Genomic DNA, 19,822 nt, shown 5'->3' with positions numbered 1-19,822 from the left:
TTAAAACTATAAGCTCCATTTTTCAACAAAATATAAACAAGTATAGTTATAAAATAGGAATCCTACAAATGATATTTTAGGGAGAAAATTCATAAAAGTAAAAATATTTCCTGAAATGACTTTACTCAAGGCACATATAACGTTTAAATGCTTCTTTCACTTAGTAAATGCTAAAGAAGAATCTTGCGATCTCAAATCTATCATACTGGTTGTAAAAAAAAAAAAAAAAAGTAGCATTTCTAAGGTCTAGTACACCATTCACATTAAATAGCGTACACATTAATAGGGTGGGTGTGTGGGCTGAATTGCATGCTTCTAGAAATACTCCAAAAAGGGAGAATAGGCAGAAATACTACAGATTGTCCTGATTTGGCCTGGAATACAATCTGCCACCAGTTACTGAGTCTTTACTGGGAATGTAGGAAGACTCCCTAATCATTCCTGAAAACGCATAATCCAAAGCTGGTCGAAAAGGCAATGCTGGTACCAAACCCGGAGTTAGGTAAGGAGACATAAAACCAGAGAGCCCTCTTCCTGGAGAGGAATATGCCAGCCGTAAAGGACTGATACCTAGTCTAGGACTTAAGCTGTAGAGACCTGAATCACCTCCATAAGAAGCAGAAACAGTCTGAAGAGGAGAGAAAGCTGATTTATTCCCTAGAGTTCCAAAACCAATTCCACCTAAACTAAAATTTGACGCTCTCTGAAAAGTTGTATTTTCCAATTCTCCTGGGCTTGCTATGTCCCTGGTGTCTGGTTGGTGTTCCTTCCCATTTAGGACCTGTTCAATGGCTTGAACGACATCCCCTTTGCAGAAGCGCAGAATGCCTTCTAGCCGGCTACGCCTGTAACTTGGGAAAATCCTGGTAAGGATATCAAGAGGGTCTCTTGGTCTTGAGGACAGTGTGGGAAGGCTGGCTCTGGCAGCAATGAAGTCTTTGGCCCACTCACTTTCATTTCCTGATTCCAGATCAGATGATGACAGGGATCTGGGACTCTCTTCCCCTCCTGATAGCTCCCCAAGGTGAAGAGGCTGAATACTATCTTCCTTGTTTGAGCTTTCTGAAATAGATGGCCTGATGTTTTGTTTTCCAATGACACCATTAGACTTAGGAGATGATCCCAAAGTACACTGATGGGATTTACAGACTGGCTCTTCTTGTCCACTCTGGCATGAGTCACATTTACTCTCTTTTAGTTCTGGGGGATAGAAAAGAAAAAAGAAATCAAATAGAGGAAAACTTTCCAAAACACAGAGTGTACTGCCTACTTGAAAATAATGCTGGATAAAGTAATTCATTTACTAACAGTATATTAGTAATATTTATTTGCTGCAAGAGACTTTAATGAATAAGAATTTTAAAAGGTCATTCAGAAGTAAAGACACTGGAATAGTGGGGAAATGCTATTTATTAGGTTATTCCAAGATCACAAAATTATATAATATACAAATGCTGTAGTTCATTTAGAAATTAGAAGATAAAAGTCTATTATTACCCCAACTATTAAAGTGAAACCAGTATCTCACATTATTTGCCCCATTTGGTGATTTGAGATTTTCATAAATTTTATCCAAATATCATTGTTATTTCAGGGAGTTTGTTTTTTTTTTTTTCAAAATGACACTATGCAAAAAAAAAAAAAAACAGCTAAGTAAAATGACTGTTTAGATAAGAAGTCAAAGGAAGGAACAATCTCAGTATGAAAATGAACATTCTATTTAATAAATAATATTATATTTCAATTTTTTAATGCTCACATTTCAGATTCCAATTAAGTTACCTGAATAATGTGAAAAACAAAAAAATTCTTAATTTCACTTCAAATCTAAGCCAATAATGACCACTACTGTACCAATCTCATATCATACCAGAGCTCATATATTTCATTTTATGTGAGAGACGATTAAGACTTGGCATTTTTTTATAATTCCCTATGAAATACGGACTTTCTTTTTCAATCCCTAGGAAGTATCCAAAAAAAAAAAAGATTACAGTCAAGTTGTTTCTAAAAGAAAATCATAAACTGCACTATTGCACTATTGCAATCTGTACATATCTTTAAAGTGTCTTGTAAAGACAACATATTAGTTATTTACTTCAAATCACAACTCCCTTCCAATATTAGGGGCAGTTTTCCAAAAAATATTTTTATACAAAAATCTGATTTTATACCTCAACATGTTAAGCATATTAATATTAATAAAACACTACCATTTTAAATGCCTTTTGTACAGTTTATGCAAGGAAAATAATAATGTATACATTCACTAAATAACTTTTATTTTGGTTTACATTTCCTCTCATCCTATAAAGCTATTCTACCTCTATTTCCATTAAAAAAAAAAAAGTAAATTGTCAAGTAGGATACTCAGAGTATTTCTGTCAAACTTTCTTTTTCTACAAATGTTATGAAGCCAAGAAAACAAATACTGCATAAAGCAGTGATTTGCATACATGATTTAGTTTCTCAAGAAGGACTCCTAAATTCTACAGAAGTATCTATACTTTATTTTAAAATTAAAGTGTGTGCAATTTAACACTTTGAGGGTTAAAAATTCTGTCATTGTATCAAAGAGATGACAAAAGAAAAGATGTTGCTCCTGTAAGACTGCAAAGACTCTCTAGTATTTTCAACTTTAAAAGAAACAATGAAACTTTTCTAATGAAGTCTACCAAGTGGGGAGAGATTGGCTTTGGTCCATCATTACATTTTATTTCTAACTATGATCCACAAAATATACTCCTCCTCCCCACCAAACATGTAAGTTATCAAAACTTCATGTCTTCAGCAATTAATGCACAAAACAATTTTTACTATTCTACTGTTCTCACAGAGTACAATATGATGCAATGAAGTACTGATTGCATAAGACTCTGGAAAATATGGTATCTTTAAGATACTGTGATATCATTTACATCATCTCTGTTTTCTCAACTCCTATATCTGGTTTTATTTCTTTATTTTTATCATTGTATATTTTGTCTTGTGTTGGATACATATAGTCTTCCTTCTTCTGTATATAAGTTTTAAGTTTTTTCTGTATGCAGAAAAATCATATTCACCTCTGAATCACTGCTAGTCTTTGTCTAATGAGTGAATAAATTAAACAGACTACTGCAGTTCACGGATATTGGGTAAGAGGACGCAGTAAGGTTAGAAAAGCTACAGACGTGGCTTTTCAAAAAAGTAGGTCAATTGAGGCAAAGAATAAAATAAAATATCTGACCCTAGAAAACAGAACACTTTGGGTACCCCCCAAAAACATATAAATCAATGTCTAACAGAAAGTTATCAGCCAGATTTCACTGCTAATTTAGTTTACAAAATTTTCTTTTTTATAGCAGTTATCATTTGCTTAATGACTTTGTCCTTCAGAACTCTTTGATTTTTCATGAGACATGTTTAATCTGTTTTGTGCACTGAAAGGAACTAGAACATGGGCAAAACACTGACATAGATGAACCCAAAATCATATATGCTTTATTTAAATACAGAGAGAGTCTTTTTCAAAAGTACATCCTGTGATCCAAAAAGATCTGCAATTTTCAGAATTTGGGGAAATTTTCTAATTTTCTAATAACTTACTTTCCATTACCACAGAATTTTGTATGATACAGCCTGTCTTGAATTTATACAAAAATACTGAAATGACATTTACATCCTAGTGTTACCTGTTGAGGGCTGGGAAATTCACTAAAATACAGTGAGATTTGCATCAGCAGGAAAACTTAATTTGAGATAAGGCTAATAAAAAAATGCTTATATCTTTTTTACATAACAAAGGGGATGAGGTGTTTTGCCGTCAAAAAAAAAAAAAGAGGAAAAAAATTAAAACTCCTTGGATAAGAAATCCCTAATACTGGACTTTGAAATTCTTCTTCCCATTGGTTTTACCAATCTGGAAAGCCTAAATTTCTTTTCTAGGGAAAAGAGCTGAAACTTCAAATTTAGAGCTTTCTACACTTTTGGAAGCTAACAAACAGTCATGGGGTGGTGCTTAAAATTTTTAAGGGAAGAAAAGGAGGTGAGAAAAGGTTTGGTAGCTGCCAGCAAAGGTTTGCCCAAAAGATGAGGAACTGTACGCTCAACCCTCAGTGAATTTCCCTGCAAGACTGGAAGATTAACTCCGGTTTTATAGCTGAAAAGAGTATAGGGCAAGTCCAAAATCCAGCTTCTCTCACTAAGTATTTTAGCCAACGCCTGCCTGAAGTTCTAACTCACCCAAAGTAATAGCAAGTTGTGTGCAAATTCTATTCCTAGCCTGAGTTGCTCATCTGATCACTCCCTCTTCACTTTTACATTATCTTATTCTACCACCTAAGGGTACAGAAAGCCCCTCCAAGGTGATGTGTCTCTAACATCCTCATTAACATTCCTATTACAGAGCAGTTTCCCAGAATTTAAATGAGTGCTTCTTTTAAACAACTTTTCCTGCCCACCACCAAGGCACGGCTACTTGTTTCCAAGGGTCTTTTTCCCAAACAATCATCTTCCTTTGCAAAGGGTGAATGAAAGACCAACTTGCCTTGCTTTAGCTCCGCGTTATCTGGCTGGACTACTTGGAAAGCAGGCGTCGCCAGACTAGCCTGCCTCAAGGCACTCAGTTCCATTGTTGTCACCGCCGCAGGGCCGCTGGAGGCCTGGGAATTCTCCATTCTGTTGCTGTTGCTTCCGAATGTCCGACTCCCCGGCCCGCAGGGACCAGGGTACAGGAGCCGCTGCAGCCCCCGGGCCTCACTCTCTTCCTGGGCCTGTTGCCGGCGCAGCGCCACCTGGGCAGCCATGACGCGCTGGCGCTCGGCAATCAGGGTGCACTTGGCACACGCGCAGTCCCGCCAGCGGCAGAAGCGTTTGTGGCCCTTGAGTGCCGACACGACGCCGTGGTTGCGACAACGGGCGCATTTCGGTGTCCGTGGGTAGCCGCAGCTCACCGCACCCACACCCCTCTCCAGTCCCGGAGCCGACCGACAGCCTCCGCTTCCCGTGGCGGCTGCGGCTGCCCTCAGAAAGAGGCTGGGTGGCCGCAGGAAAGTTGGAGGAACTGGTATCCCCGAGGGTACTGGCAACGCCGAAGACGGGGTTTGAGGGGCGGCCGTCACCAGCCCCGGGGCCAAGTGGGGTCGGCCGCTGCCGCTGCGGTCTCTGCTGCCACACTGTGACTGCTCCATTTCCGAGTCTGGTGAGCAAAGTGCTCTGTCCACAGCTAACCCTGCCAGGAGCGGGGGCCGCAAGGACTGGCCGCGGTCCCGCAGCCTCCAACCCACACGCCAACAAAGTTTGACAGAATTCCCGCCGGGCGCTGGAGACTCTAAGAGGCGCAGATGCCCGGTGAGACTCAAGAGTCCCGGGGCGCTAAGTTAATGCCCCTATGCTCCGCGCGCTCAGCCCTCTGAGCGGGTGAACTGACAGCTGCAGAAGCTACCCCGCCCACCCGGACTACCCGCAGAGCGCAAAAGCCCTGGGAGGGCGGGCCGGGTGGGGAATGAGACCGCCTGGGAGGAGGGACGGTGGGGACACAAGACACCGTCTTGATGGGCTGTTAAGGTCCGTTCTTCAAAAAAAGCCTTTTTCTCCCACTTGCCTCCCCATGAATTCCTCAACGTCTATTTTTGTGAAATAATCAAGCCTTCTACCATGCGTCTTACCACCCTTCTTAAAGTAAGAAGATCGTTCTTTTCTCAGTCCCACGCTTCTCCTAAGCAAGTTTGAAAATTTGGATGTGGACTTGTTTTTCCTTTTCCCTTTCCTTTTCCCGGGTGAGGTTTAAGGATGGTAGCATGTCCAATGTTAATGAGAAAGCACAGCCTGACGGAGGGCAAATATTATGCACCTGAAAGATGCTTTATTTTAAATGGGTCCTAGGACTGCATCAAAACAATGGATAAATAATGAAGGGAAATCGGTCACCTTCGGATTCTTCTCGTTCATTCTGTTTATTTACACATGAGAATTTGAATGGCACGCATTATTATATTTTGAAATGTGACCACTTAAATAAGTCTTTATGCATTTCTTATGTGGAACTCTTTATAAGCAGCAACTGTGTTAAAGCTGTTTCAAAAATACTTTACATTTCTATTGTAAAATACTGCGAAAGGTTATTTAGACCATTCTTTAAATACACTATCATAGGGACGCCTGGGTGGTTCAGTTGGTTAAGCTGCTGCCTTTGGCTCGGGTCATGATCCCAGGGTCCTGGGATTGAGTCCCACATCGGGCTCCTTGCTCGTCAGGGAACCTGCTTCTCTCACTGCCTCTGCCTGCCTCTCGGCCTGCTTGTGTGTACTCTCTCTCTCTGGCAAATAAATAAAATCTTTTAAAAAATAAAAAATACACTATCATAATATGAACTCTTAAAATATGCATTTTATGTCCTTAATTGTAAGAAAAGATCATACTGCTTTTAAACCAAAAGAGCATTTGCAGCAGAAAATTCATGAGTGTTTGTTCTTAATGAAAAGGAGAGTCAGGACTCTGTCAGTTCTTCAAAGTAATATTCAACTACCTTAACAGGCAATTCAGATTCTAACCCTAAAATGGCAAGTAACAATGACATTTTTACCATCACAACCGCGGACATCCAAGGCAGACACTGCCAATCAGTCTGAGCTTTCTCCTGCCTGCCCACTTCACACCATCCCCACCATCATCATCCTCCCATATCAACATCCTAACATCCTATCGCAGAGGTTTTGCACCCCTGCCTAAGCACTGGAACTACCTAGGGAACTTCTAAAAGATACAGATTCTCCAATCCAAGTATTCTGATTCTTTGGTCTAAGTCTTTTAAACTCTCAAGGTGATTATATACAACCAAGGTTTAAAAATACCATTCTAGGAATGTCTACCCTCTCCATATTCTATAATACTCAAATTTTCTCATACTCATAGAACTTTGCTCAACCCACTCCTATCTCATAGCTAGTTATTCCCTAACTGTGGGACACAAATCTAACATTTCAGAAATGAGTTTTTAGTGCTATATGGATCATTAAAGTACAATGAAGGCGCACCTGGGTAGCTTAATCAGATGAGTGTTCTACTTTTGATTTTGGCTCAGTCATGATTTCAGGGTCCTGGGATCAAGCCACAAGTCAGACTCTATGCTAAGGAGTCTGCCTGAGGATTCTCTCTCTGCCCTTACCCCTGCTCATGCTCTCTCTCTCAAATAAATAAATCAATCTTTTAAAGGTAAAGATTTGGGGCACCTGGGTGGCTCAGTGGGTTAAGACTCTGCCTTTGGCTCAGGTCATGATCTCAGAGTCCTGGGATCCAGACCTGCATCGGGCTCTCTGCTCAGCAGGGATCCTGCTTCCCCCTCTCTCTCTGCCTGCCTCTCTGCCTACTTGTGATATCTCTCTCTCTGTCAAATAAATAAATAAAATCTTTAAAAAATAATAAATAAAAATTAAAAGGTAAAGATTTCAAAAAGGTAATCCTAATCTTAGCTCCCAAAACTGGAGCAATGATGTTAAACGCTAGTAATTCTCCTCAAACACACTGGAAAGCTTAAATCTTTTCTCTTAATAGTGTGACATGTTCTCTCTTTTTCTCAAATTATGTATACTTTTTTTTTTCTTTTTACTCTAACAGCAATTGAGAACTGTGGCTATTCTTATAAGTCACTGAGAAGATGTTAACAGCTACAATTTAGCAGTGGCAACAGTTTCATCAAATGAAAAGGTGATGAGAAAGAAGAAACATGTTTTTAATTAAAGTGTGTGCAAGTATCACAAATATGTCACAAATTTATAAACAAAGTAAAAAAAAAAACTGGTCTAATAAACGGGAACTATAGAGGCATATCAGAAGGAAGGAAAGAGATCTAATACACAAAATCCCTCCCAAGTCCAAAAACATTAATGTAACTCCCTTTTAAATTTTTCATTTCTAAAGGTCAATCAGAGAAAGACAATTATCATATGACCTCCCTGATATGAGGAATCTGAGAAGCAGGGTGGGTGCTTTGGGGGGTTAGGGAAGGAAAAAATGAAACAAGATGAGATCTGGAAAGAGACAAACCGTAAGAGACACTTAATCTCACAAAACTGAGAGTTGCTGAGGGTATGGAGAGAGGATGGTTGGGTTATGGACATTGGGGAGGGTATGTGATATGGTGAGTGCTGTGAAATGTGTAAGCCTGAAGATTCACAGACCTGTACCCCTGTGGCAAATAATATATGTTAATAAAAATAATTAATACAAAAATTTCATTTCTACTTGAATTCCTTGTCCACCCTAAACTCTTACAGTCAGGGCACCTGGGTGGCTCAGTGGGTTAAAGCCCCTGCCTTCCACTCAGGTCATCATCCCAGGGTTCTGGGATCGAGCCCCACATCAGGCTCTCTGCTCAGCAGGGAGCCTGCTTCCTCCCTTTCTTTCTGCCTGCCTCTCTGCCTACTTGTGATCTCTCTCTCGCTCTGCCAAATAAATAAATAAAATCTTAAAAAAAAAAAAAACCCTCTTACAGTCAACTGCCATTTTTTGTTGGTTCGTTAAAACAACGAATCAGCATAGAGGAGTGGAACTGCGAGTCAGCAATTGCAAATAAGGCCTGGCTCTGATCTTACTTAACTAAGCTCAAACAACTTGAATTGGATAGTTAGGCTCTCAGCTTCACTTTTCCCAATGACAGCTGAAAACATTAAGTCATCTTCAAGGATATTTCCAAGTCTGTGGTTCATTTCATTTGCCAAGTCTAGTCTGAAATTATTTTTCATTAATGTTCTTAATCTCTAAAGAACATCACTACTACCCCTTGAAGGTCTCTGTCAAAACATCTCTCCTGCTGGTAGAATATCCTGGACTAACCTGCTGGTAAAACAAAGTTAAAAGTATATATGCTTAGCTTGGCTGGAAGCTTTTGGCAAGAGGACTGTGGATTTGGAAGGAAAAGCCTGAAATTGTCTCTTCTTTCATGTATAAACATGTACAATTCACTCCATGGCTTCAGCATGGAGCACACCTTATATAGTCCATCTACTCCAACGTTTTCCAGATGGATACTATGTATGCTAATACCATGTTTTGTCAGTCTTGAAGGGTCTGAACTACACATCTCTTTGCCTGGGGTTCTTCAAAAAGTAATTGAGCATTAATCCTGATTGGGACACCAGTCGGCAGACTGACAAAAACTCCAGCCATTGGACTGTGGTTCATCAAATGGCTAAGCACCCCAGTTCTAGAAAGAAACAGGTCTCCTCTGGGACATAGTCTTTCCTGGAGTATTGTTGGGAGAAGGAAGAACAGGTTTGGTGATATGTATAATTGGCCAAGAAATGTTACTAACCAAAACACAATAATCTACCAGTAAATGCTCCCTCCTAAGAACATCCTGCAGCTAAGGAAAGATCATTCTCTATACCAGAACTATAACTAACCACAGCACTGTGCATTTTAGGAAACAGAACTTCGTTAGAGGACATCATCTCTCCCTTGCTCTGGGATGGCAAAAAGCCCATGGGAGACCATACACTTTATCCCCACCCCATCCCCCGCCCACCATCACCACCAACAGGACACAGATTACAAAATAGAGTGGAAAGTATTTTCTTTTATTGCTCTATGAGCTCTTTCCATACAAGATGGAGATGTTTACCTGGAATCATAAAAAAATAACAAAGACAGGGAATGGAAAAGAACTATATTTTTTCTGTATCCATTTCTAAACACCCAGCAAATGGTAAACACTCAATACATCTTTGAAAATAAATAAAGAATGGATGCTACAGAACTTACCTGTAGTTTGGCTGAATAGGCACTAATATCATATTACTTTTCCTTTGCATTCTGAAATTTTTGAGAATTTCCTGTACACTAAAAATTAATCTTTTCCAGGTTTACCTCTGTGGGGTCTATATAAGCTGAAGTGTGATTTCTTTTTAAGTATGGTTTATTGTTTACTTTGTTTTCTGTACTTCTGTTTAATATTAAATAATGTACTTTATGACAACTTTTCATAAGAAAAAGTCTTCTGAAACTCTACAGTTACAGTAAATAGGGCTCAGAACTTATAAAACTCCTGTTTTATTTTTTAACTCATAGGATATTTAAAGTAAATTCATGCTCAGGGATTGAGATAAGCTCTGTGATTTGTCTTCACTGAATAGAACCCACTTTCATAAATTAATGTATGTGAAAACATTTCCTCAGAGTTCAGTCCTTAAACAAACAGCAACACAGTTTCACTCAGGAAGTATGTGAAAGCCCTTTATGTGGCTGTGAAAGATCATAACAGAATGAATAGCACATTTTAAACACTAAGGCTTCTTAGTAAGAAGTCTAATTAAAAATTACACCCCAGGTAAGTTAATTTTAAAAACAACCATTAATCAATAAGTTTCCCTCATAAAATATTACCATCTTAAAGGAACTTCTATATATGAAGGACATCTCTCTTATTATAGCTACCTCTTGAGAGTGAGTTTTTGTGTATCATGCACCATGCTTGAGCTTTATGTATTATGTCATTTAATACTCTTAATCACCTTATTGAGGCCAATTATATTATCCTAATTTTACAAATGAAAAAAAGTTTCAAAGAGAAGAAGTTCTCAAGATAGTCTAATGTTCAGACTACTTACACTCACACCTCTCCCCAGAAACCAGGTTAGTTCTACTGTAGTACAGACTTGCAAAGCAACCCATTAGGTAAAGTTGTCCATGGTGTACTTATTCAGAGGGATACTTATTGGATGACTCATGAGCAACTCTGAAAATGCACCTATTCTTTCAAAATTATCAGCAGTCCCATTTAAAAAAAAAAAAAGTGTGAAGAAGAAAGAAAGAGAAATTTAAAGAGCCATGGTTTGCCCATCTTCTTTTAGAAAAGTTTAATGATGAAGTTTTTGTTGTTTTTCCCTTTCTTCCCCCACCTTATCTTTCCACGTAAATAACAGTAAAATAAATCAAGGCAAAAAATTTTACTATTTATTTTTTCATACCACCAGAAATTTCAAACATGTTTTCCTTTTACTCTCAAGCATCACAAAGTCCGATTAGATATCAAATTTCACTCCTTCAAAACCTGACATTCAATTCAAAGGTGATCTTTTCCTCCCAAGGAAAGTGTTGTAAGACCTGCCATTCAGGATTAGAAAAAAATGGTGAAACGCTTTCCCAAAATAAAAATTTACAAAGGAAGAGGTCATATATGCTCATTTAGAAAACAAAATAGTTAACTTTAAAAAGCAGAAACATTTTTAGTGTGGTATTTCCTACTGTATTCCACTGACTGAACACAAAAAGGATATGTAAATCAATTCCTCAAATATCAACTCTTTATTTCTTCATGAAAAATTGCCATAGGACCTAGAAAATTATTTCCTGTAAATTACTGTTATAAAACACGATAAAATTAACTTTGAAAGGAGTTACACATTTCTGCCTTTTTCTCTTCTAGCCTTTTTTGTGCCAGAGTCTGTCTTCTGGAGCTTTCATTAGAAGTATTCCAATTAAAAAGCTGTGTGAGTTTAAGGAAAAAAAAAAAAATGGCTTCCCTTCACAACAAGGATTCTAAATAAGAGGTAAATTTGGTAAATCAGTTCCTCCCTGGCTCTCAGCCATTCACATCTTTTGGTTTTGAAATTCATTTCTTTGTGAGCATAAGGTGGTTGTTACGAGGTGTTGTCAGGCCTCTGACAGGGTTATTGTGCATGGTAGAAGGTGGGAGTTTTTGATCAATGTCTTCAAAGTCAAAGCTTGGAAAATAATAGGTGCACATCAAAACCCAGTGCCATAATGCAGTTCACATCAGGCTCTTTCAGGTGGCCCCAGGGAATTACTTAATGCTCATGTTGAGCTTTACAATAATTAGTCATCTATAATGGTGTACTAAGGTTTATGTGAAGACTTATAACTTGAGATTCATTATCAAATGACATTCAGGAAAATCATTACCAGAAGAAAAATAAAGAAACTTACCTATTTATCGATGTTCTCCCATTTTTTCTGAATCCCTGACCGACTGCATTTCTGTTCTTAAGACATCTTTTATTGACTCAATATTTTTGTATTCTAAGAATGCCCATGTTTAATTTTTTAGGGCATTCATGCAATTGTTTTATGATATCCTGCCTAGTAGATCAAGTTACTTACCTTAAACCTTTGTGTTGTAACTTTTCCTATATTCTTATTACTTTTCCAAAAAGCCTTGAACATTTACAGTTACTTTAAGATGAGGATGGGTTTTTATGTTGTTTTTAGTTTTTCCTTTTCTAGAACATAGAGTTATTGCTAACATTTAAGAAAAAAGCTATTTTGTTCATATATCCATGCAAATAGCATGACTGCTATATATTATATCCTATATATCATATATATATATATATGATTTCTTAAAGAAACTATTAAGTTACAGGTGGAAAATATACCAAAAAAAGTCAAATCCATGGTTAAGAGTTAAATGTGCCATATGTTTCTCTAATACTGAGGCACAATGGGGTGCATTAAGAAACTCATTAAGTCAATGGAAAGAGCAGCTGGGCTCTATAGAGATGTCTGTTCACTTCTGAAATAGAAAAACACAAAATAGTGGGCACATCCCATTTCTTCGCAGATCTGAACTGATCATGTTAGCATGGGGCTAGTGCAATGCAAAATACTGAAGTACCTTTCCTCTCAGCATCTAATTAATAAATTTCATTTTAATAGTCTTTTCTTTATGTTTCCCAGTGATGGCAAAGATGTCTATCTCCCCTTATTTTTCTTATAAATAAAATTAAAACTTTGCCAAAGCACCTAAATAGTACAGTAGAGTCATGCACATTGAGCCTAATAAATGATTTGGGCAGTAAAAAGAAATCTGAATATGTCTGGTTTGGTTTTATGGACTTCATAATAAAATGAATGTCATAATAATAAAAACTGCCCCCACTAAAATTTTGTGTGATTTTGGGAAAGGTCTTGGTTCTCAAGGTATTTGGTTGTTTTTTGGGTTTTTTCTCTATAAAATGCAGTTTCAGATGTTTGCTTCTTCTATGTCAGTCACTTTAAGAGTTGGATGAAATCTCTGAGAATCTGACCTGTGCACATATCAACAAAATTTTACATAGCATTTCAAGTCCATTTTAGACTGACAGCCATAAAGGTTTTCCAAAGTCCCTTCCTGGCTTAAAATTCTATGATTCTATAACTAATATCAATACAAAACTTCCTTTAATTTTTAAAGAAAGATTTTTTAAAGCACATCTGCAAAACTGAGACCAAGTCTCTGAAGTGTACCTTGAAAGGAATTTAATGCAGAATTCTGGAATCTTATGAGTTCAAAGTAACCTTAGCATTCATTAGTTTTCTACTGATATATTACAATTCATAGTATCTATATTCATGTTTTACCAGGAACAATGCTCTGAAACAGAAAGAGATAATAAGCCTGAAAAAAGTAATACCTTCAGCCATTTTCATTCAATAATAGTAATTCATATTCTTTAATTTATTTCCTTCTTATATCATCTTCAAAATTCTCACTGAGTTAAGAAATGTTTAACTAAGGGGACAAAACAAAAATGTTTCCCCTACTTGGTAGTCACCACACTACAGATGTTAAATTCCCAGAAATCATTCAAGTTTTCATGCCTCAATAATGAACTCAGAAGCACAAAGCTTAAGTTCTAAAAATAAAATCCACATTATTATCATAATGGTTTCAATCATTTGAAATCCTAAAGCAGGTGAAGCGAGGCTCTACAGTCTTTCAAAATTCGTACTCATAACTGATCCCTTGTCATAAGTTACCAACATGCTCTAGTAACTGCTTTCTTGCAAAATCCTCCTTCAACCATATTAAAATACCATTCCTTCTTACCTCTCCTTCATAGCCAAATCTCAGAAAGAGTTGTCTATATTCTTCATCTAGGATCCACTTTCTCATCTAGTATTAAGCTCCCAGTTTCATCAAACAGTCTCTATTACCCCAGTTCACCAGCAACATCTGTAGAGTCACCAATGATTCCCATGCTGCCAGATCAAAGGACACTTTTCATTCTTCACCTGCTTGGCCTCTCAGAAGTATTCAACACAATTAAGTATACTTAAAATTCTTCTCTCTTGACTTCCATGACACAATAATTTCCTGGTTTTTTTCCTCCTACTTCTCTACTTCCTTTCAACCTTACTCATTCCTCCACTTTTCCTTCTTCCATATGTAAGCCTGTTATGGTTCATTTGTGTTTATGATTATTTAATGCCTGTCTTCCCATAAGGATAGGAAGCAGGACTATTTTCTTTTCCTACTGTATTCTCAGTGCCTTCATCACCTAATAGATAATCAGTAAATATCTATTAGAGAAATGAATGGAGAAGGCCTGGAAAGATATGACAGGTCTCTCTTTTTTTTTAAGAAATCTCAAGTTTCAGTTTTATTTTACTTTATTTATTTATTTGACAGAGATCACAAGTAGGCAGAGAGGCAGGCAGCGAGAGAGGAGGAAGCAGGCTCCCCGCCGAACAGAGAGCCCGACGTGGGACTCGATCCCAGGACCCTGGGATCATGACCTGAGCCGAAGGCAGAGGCTTTAACCCACTGAGCCACCCAGGCGCCCATATGACAGGTCTCATGGACATCTAGGATCATTTTAGGGGACTGTGGGGAAAAAAAGTTCATTTCTCTACAGAGTGCACTTCAAGTGTGTGATCAGAAAAAAAAATCCATAATCCATTAATTATAAAGACTTGGTATAAAAAGGTATTTCTAGATACATGAGAAAATGTAATAATATAACTAATTACTAGGTGGTAATTAATTCTATAGAAACACATTTGTTTATCATTCTCTGTGCCAATTCAGGGTGTCTCGGAAGCAGACATCAAGAAAATAATTAGAAACGCAAGAAATTTATTGGGGGGGGAGCACCTATGGAGGAAAAGGGGAAAAGGAGCAATAGTAGGTAGAAGAGCCTTAGACCATGATGCCAGTCTGACCCCTGCAACCAGAGACAGAAACAAGAGGGCAGTTGTGTAGGAAGAGCCTCAGACTACAAATACAGCTCTGAGAATGTCATCAGGCCAGAAGGTATCTCCAGAGCAAAGATTACCTGTTAGAGGAATACTGCTTTGGACAGAAATGGTCTGATTCTAGTCATGGGCTAGGAGAAGCCTGAGGAGAATCTGACATCAGTATGAACACTATGGTGAACCCTTCCTTGTAGCAGGTTATCTCTCAAAAGGAGAACAGACTGGTTGCACTTTCATCAGTGTTATGGTCTGAAGGTTTTTTATAAGTCATGCCTAACTACTGTCTTAAATAGGACAACATGTAACTTTACTCTATTGGCAGGAAATATATTCTTAAAATTGACCCCATTATTATTTGTCAAAGTAATTTATAAAATTTTCCCACAATTAACAAACACATGCTAGGCTTTTTTTTTTTTTCCTTTGGCAATGCAGTTGTTTCTCCTTTCTAATTCCTAAGACTTTATTTAAAATTTTGTGGAACATCAATGAGCCAAAATTGGGCTAAGACTTGGGGATACAGATAGAATATCTGTCTTCTCTGAAGCTAGTTCTTTCTCGAATGGTTCCATTTATATTCTAGATTGAGTGAACGTTCTGTCTTATAAACTTGGCAATGAGTACTTCAGGATTTTTTTTTAAGTCAAAATGTGTCATTCTGTTTCTTCAAATTACTGTTTATTTTTTTCCTTACCTTGCTCTTTAATTCCTCACTCTGCTTACTTATTCTGATAAGAGAAAGATGGCTGCCTTAACTTTTATATAAAATTTTCAATAATTTATTTAATCAACAAACATTTATTAAATACCTACTATATGTCAAAATCCATGTTGGATAATTTAGTTATAATATCTCACTGGATCCTTGTAACACACCTGTATGATTATTATCATGCTTGCTATTTTGAAATGACAGAGCAGATGCAGTTTAAGTTGATCATGCCAAAGCTCATGCTATTTGTACTGTACCTGCCTATTTATTTATTTATTTATTTATTTATTTTTAAGGATTTTATTTATTTATTTGACAGACAGAGATCACAAGTAGGCAGAGAGGCAGGCAGAGAGAGAGAGGAGGAAGCAGGCTCCCCGCGGAGCAGAGAGCCCCATGCGGGGCTCGATCCCAGGACCTTGGGATCATGACCCGAGCCAAAGGCAGAGGCTTAACCCACTGAGCCACCCAGGCGCCCCCCCCCTGCCTATTTATTTAAGGTTATTGTGGAAGGAGGACAAGTTAAGGTGAACCATGTTTCAGCAAATACAGCAAATCATCATGATGCTAGAAAGGTACATTTTCTAGTTCAGAACTTAAGAGAAATTCCAGAATAAGAAAGATATTCCTATTCCAGTTCTCTTGGTCATCTAATCCCAAATATTAAAAGAATCTTCCTTAAATAAAGTTTCTTCAGAACTCAAGGAGATTTCAATAAAGTGTGATAAATGTTATGATAATCAGAATTATGACATCTACCTTAATCTTTTGCTCTATAACAATTAAATTCAATTTTCATAATATTCTATACAAATAATAATAATACCAAAATAAAACTAACAACATCAGTCTGTTTCAACTATAAATATTTTGTAGATTTACTTAGAATGAATTTCAGTTTAACCCCTAATTTTATAATCTATTAGTTTCAAAATTATTTACATTTGGTCTGGAGAAGTTCAAATGAAATCTGGCTGCCTAAATATCAACCTAAATTTATATATCTGCCTCATAATACTATATATAGCCATCAAATTTTTCAAGTATCTCTTAATAATTTATATTATTGTATTTTAATTGAAAACTGGTATATAATTTCTGAAAGGCTGAAGATCACATCATCTTGTCTACCTTTCTTCTGAGCTCTTATTAACCTTAGACTAAAACTATATTTAGTCTACAGTCTCTGAGCTTCCACAGTAGACATATAGAACAGAAATTAAAAATAAGAACACAGTAATGTATCCTTCAGTAATTAAAGATAATAAATAGAAGCAGACTAGATAGATTACTTAGGGGTCAGTGTAAAATATTGGTAGCTGTCTCTCAAGGTGCTCAGGCCATTGACATCATAATTTTAGAGAAATAACATTTGCCATTTGTGTTGAGTAACCATCAAAATTCCCCATTCTAAAACTGTGACAAGATGTAGGAATTGAATGACAAAGAATTTTCTTCCCCTTTCCCCCATATACTTAAGTTTATCAGGATAATCCCTTTTCCTCTGGAAGTTCAAAGACTATTGTGACTATTTTAGCAACTGAAGAAGAAAGAATACTCACAAGAAAAGCATGATTATCAACTGGGAATAACATAAATCAGAAAGACAAGTTCAAACCTGACTGTAATCCAGTAGCATAACTTAATAGCAAATAACATGTCCTTCCCACATAAAACAGGAAGTATACATAGAAATTAAATAAGATATGTCAAAAGACCTAGACATACAGGCATTCAGAAAACACAAGTTGGTTTAATGATGTCAACAGTGCCAGTCATACTATTCCCTTTGCAAAACTTTTCTAAACATAGAGGATTCTTAGAAGATTCTCTAAGATGCTAAAAAGTCTGGTCAAAAAAGAAATATCAGCATTATAGAAATGCATTTGATGTAAATAATTTATATTTAATTATGCATACTTTCAGAGACTTCTAATTTCCACTCCACTCTGGCATGTAAGAAGGTTGGAAGTCATCATTCTGTCCTAACAAATAAAAACTTGAATTGAGGGGCACCTGGGTGGCTCAGACGGTTAAGCTACTCTTGATTTTGGTTCAGGTCACGATCTCAGGGTCATGGGATTGAGCCCCGCCTCAGCCACCATGCTTAGCAGGGATTCTGCTTGAGGTTCTCTCCCTCACCCTTTGCTCCTCCCCCACTCTCTCTCTCTAAAATAAATAAATCAATCTCTTTAGAAAGTTGAACTGAAAAATCAGTATCTCTTCTTAGATTCATTACAGAATTGAGATCATAAGGCAAACTGTTGCCCCCAAAATTATAGAAACAAACAGGTAGATAAAGAGAATCACTATTAGAGAGAAACTCATGAGCAGAAACTTTCCTAGGAACTAGTATGGGGTAGGAAAACCTGAATTGTCATTGACAAATTGCTAGAGGCTCAACATGGACAAAACTGAAAGGTAAAAATTCCAGAACGACCAGACACTTTTGTGAGTACTATCTCCAAGAGCTCTAGCAGGTTCTCACAGCGAATGCCAGAGAAAAATTCCCTTCTGGTTCTAGCAGGGGTAGAAAAAAAAAAAAAATAACCGTCTTGATATAAGTCAAAGTATTCTATTTTCTTAACAAAGCCTACCCCCTAGAGAAAATACTTTAGCATAATCTACACAATTGGGGTAATATCAGAGCATAACCAACCTAGAAGAAGGGAAATATACAACTCCAGCACCCTCTAGGTCCTGTCTGACCTAAGAAGGTGGGGAAAAAGCAGTACTTTTGAAGCTCACAACCCCAGCGGCAAAGGCTCACTAAAAGGCTGAGACCTAATCATAGGACTATGTAACTTTTCTCCTCCCCCCACACCTTCACACAAAATTACTAAAGACCTATTTACCACAGTACATCATGTCTGGCTTCCAATTAAAAAAAAAAATCACAAGGTATAAGAAAAGGCAAAAAACAGAGTTTGAAGAAACAGAGCAAGCATCAGAACCAGATAGAGATATGGCAGGAATGCTGGGATTATCAACCCAGGGACTATATGCTAAAGACTCTAAAGGAAAGGGTGCCTTTGTGGCTCAGTCGTCAACCATCTGCCTTCGTCTGTCTTCGGCTCAGGTCATGATCCCACTGTCCTGGGATGAAGCCCCACCTCAGGCTCCCTGCTCAGCAGGAAGCCGGCTTCTTCCTCTCCCACTACCCCTGCTTGTGTTCCCTCTCTCACTATCTCTCTCTCTCTGTCAAACAAATAAAATCTTTAAAAAAAAAAAAAAAAGACTCTAAAGGAAAAAGTAGACAACATGCAAGAACAGATGGGAAATGTAAACATAGGGATGGAATTCTAAGAAAGAATAAAAAAGAAATGCTAGAAACCAAAACCACTATAAGAGAAACAAAGTGTACCTTTGGTTGGCTCATTACTAGACCAAATGAGACTGAAGGAAGAATCTGAGTTGGAAGATATGTCAGGAGAAACTGAAAAGGAAAGAGAAAAAAAAGGACTGGAAAAAAAAAAAACAAAAACAAAAACAAGAAAAGAACTGTGGGATAACTACAAAAGGTATAATGTGCAAATATCAGAAGGAGAAAAAAGAGAGAAAGAACAGAAGAAATATTTGAAGTAATAATGACTGAAAATTTCCATCAAATTCATGTCAGACAACAAACAATAGATTCTGAAGGCTTAGAAAATACCAAGCAGGGTAAGTGCAAATAAATAAATAAACAAATTAAAAACAAACTCACTACACCTATGCATCATAGTCAAACTGCAGAAAATCAAAGATAAAGAATATATCTTGAAAGAAGCCAGAGGAAAAAGCTCTCTTACATACAGAGGAACAAAGATAAGAATTATGTCCAAATTCTCAGGAACTATGCAAGGAAGAAGAGAGTGGAGTGAAATATTTACAGTGTTGAGATTGGGCTCCTGGGTGGCTCAGTTGTTAAGCGTCTGTCTTCAGTTTGGGTCGTGATCCCAGGGTCCTGGGATCCAGTCCTGCATCAGCCTGTTTCTCCCTCCCTGACTCCCCCTGCTTGTGTTCCCTCTCTGGTTGCCTCTCCCTCTGTCAAATAAATAAATAAACCTTTAAAAATAAATAAATAAAGTGTTGAGATTAAAAAACAAAAACAAAAAGCAACAAACCACCAACCTGATTCTGTGCCCTTCAAAATTATCCTTCAAAAGGAAAAGA

The 19,822-nt window shown here is 37.4% G+C and overlaps 1 protein-coding gene across 1 annotated transcript; it reads right to left on the bottom strand.

Annotated features, from left to right (window-relative positions):
* Nucleotides 1–352: 352 nt before the first annotated feature.
* DMRTA1 (DMRT like family A1) lies at nt 353–5,171 on the bottom strand (the record flags this gene model as incomplete). The annotated part of the gene is made up of 2 exons (XM_080820292.1): nt 353–1,200; nt 4,529–5,171. 2 exons carry the CDS (start codon nt 5,169–5,171, stop codon nt 353–355), a joined length of 1,491 nt encoding a protein of 496 aa, XP_080676418.1.
* Between the last annotated feature and the right edge of the window lie 14,651 nt (nt 5,172–19,822).

This window comes from Martes martes (genome assembly GCF_963455335.1).
Source record: "Martes martes genome assembly, chromosome: 12".
Taxonomy (NCBI): Eukaryota; Metazoa; Chordata; class Mammalia; order Carnivora; family Mustelidae; genus Martes; species Martes martes.
The sequence above is the reverse complement of the archived record's forward strand: the minus strand, read 5'-3'. Positions and strand labels throughout refer to the sequence as shown.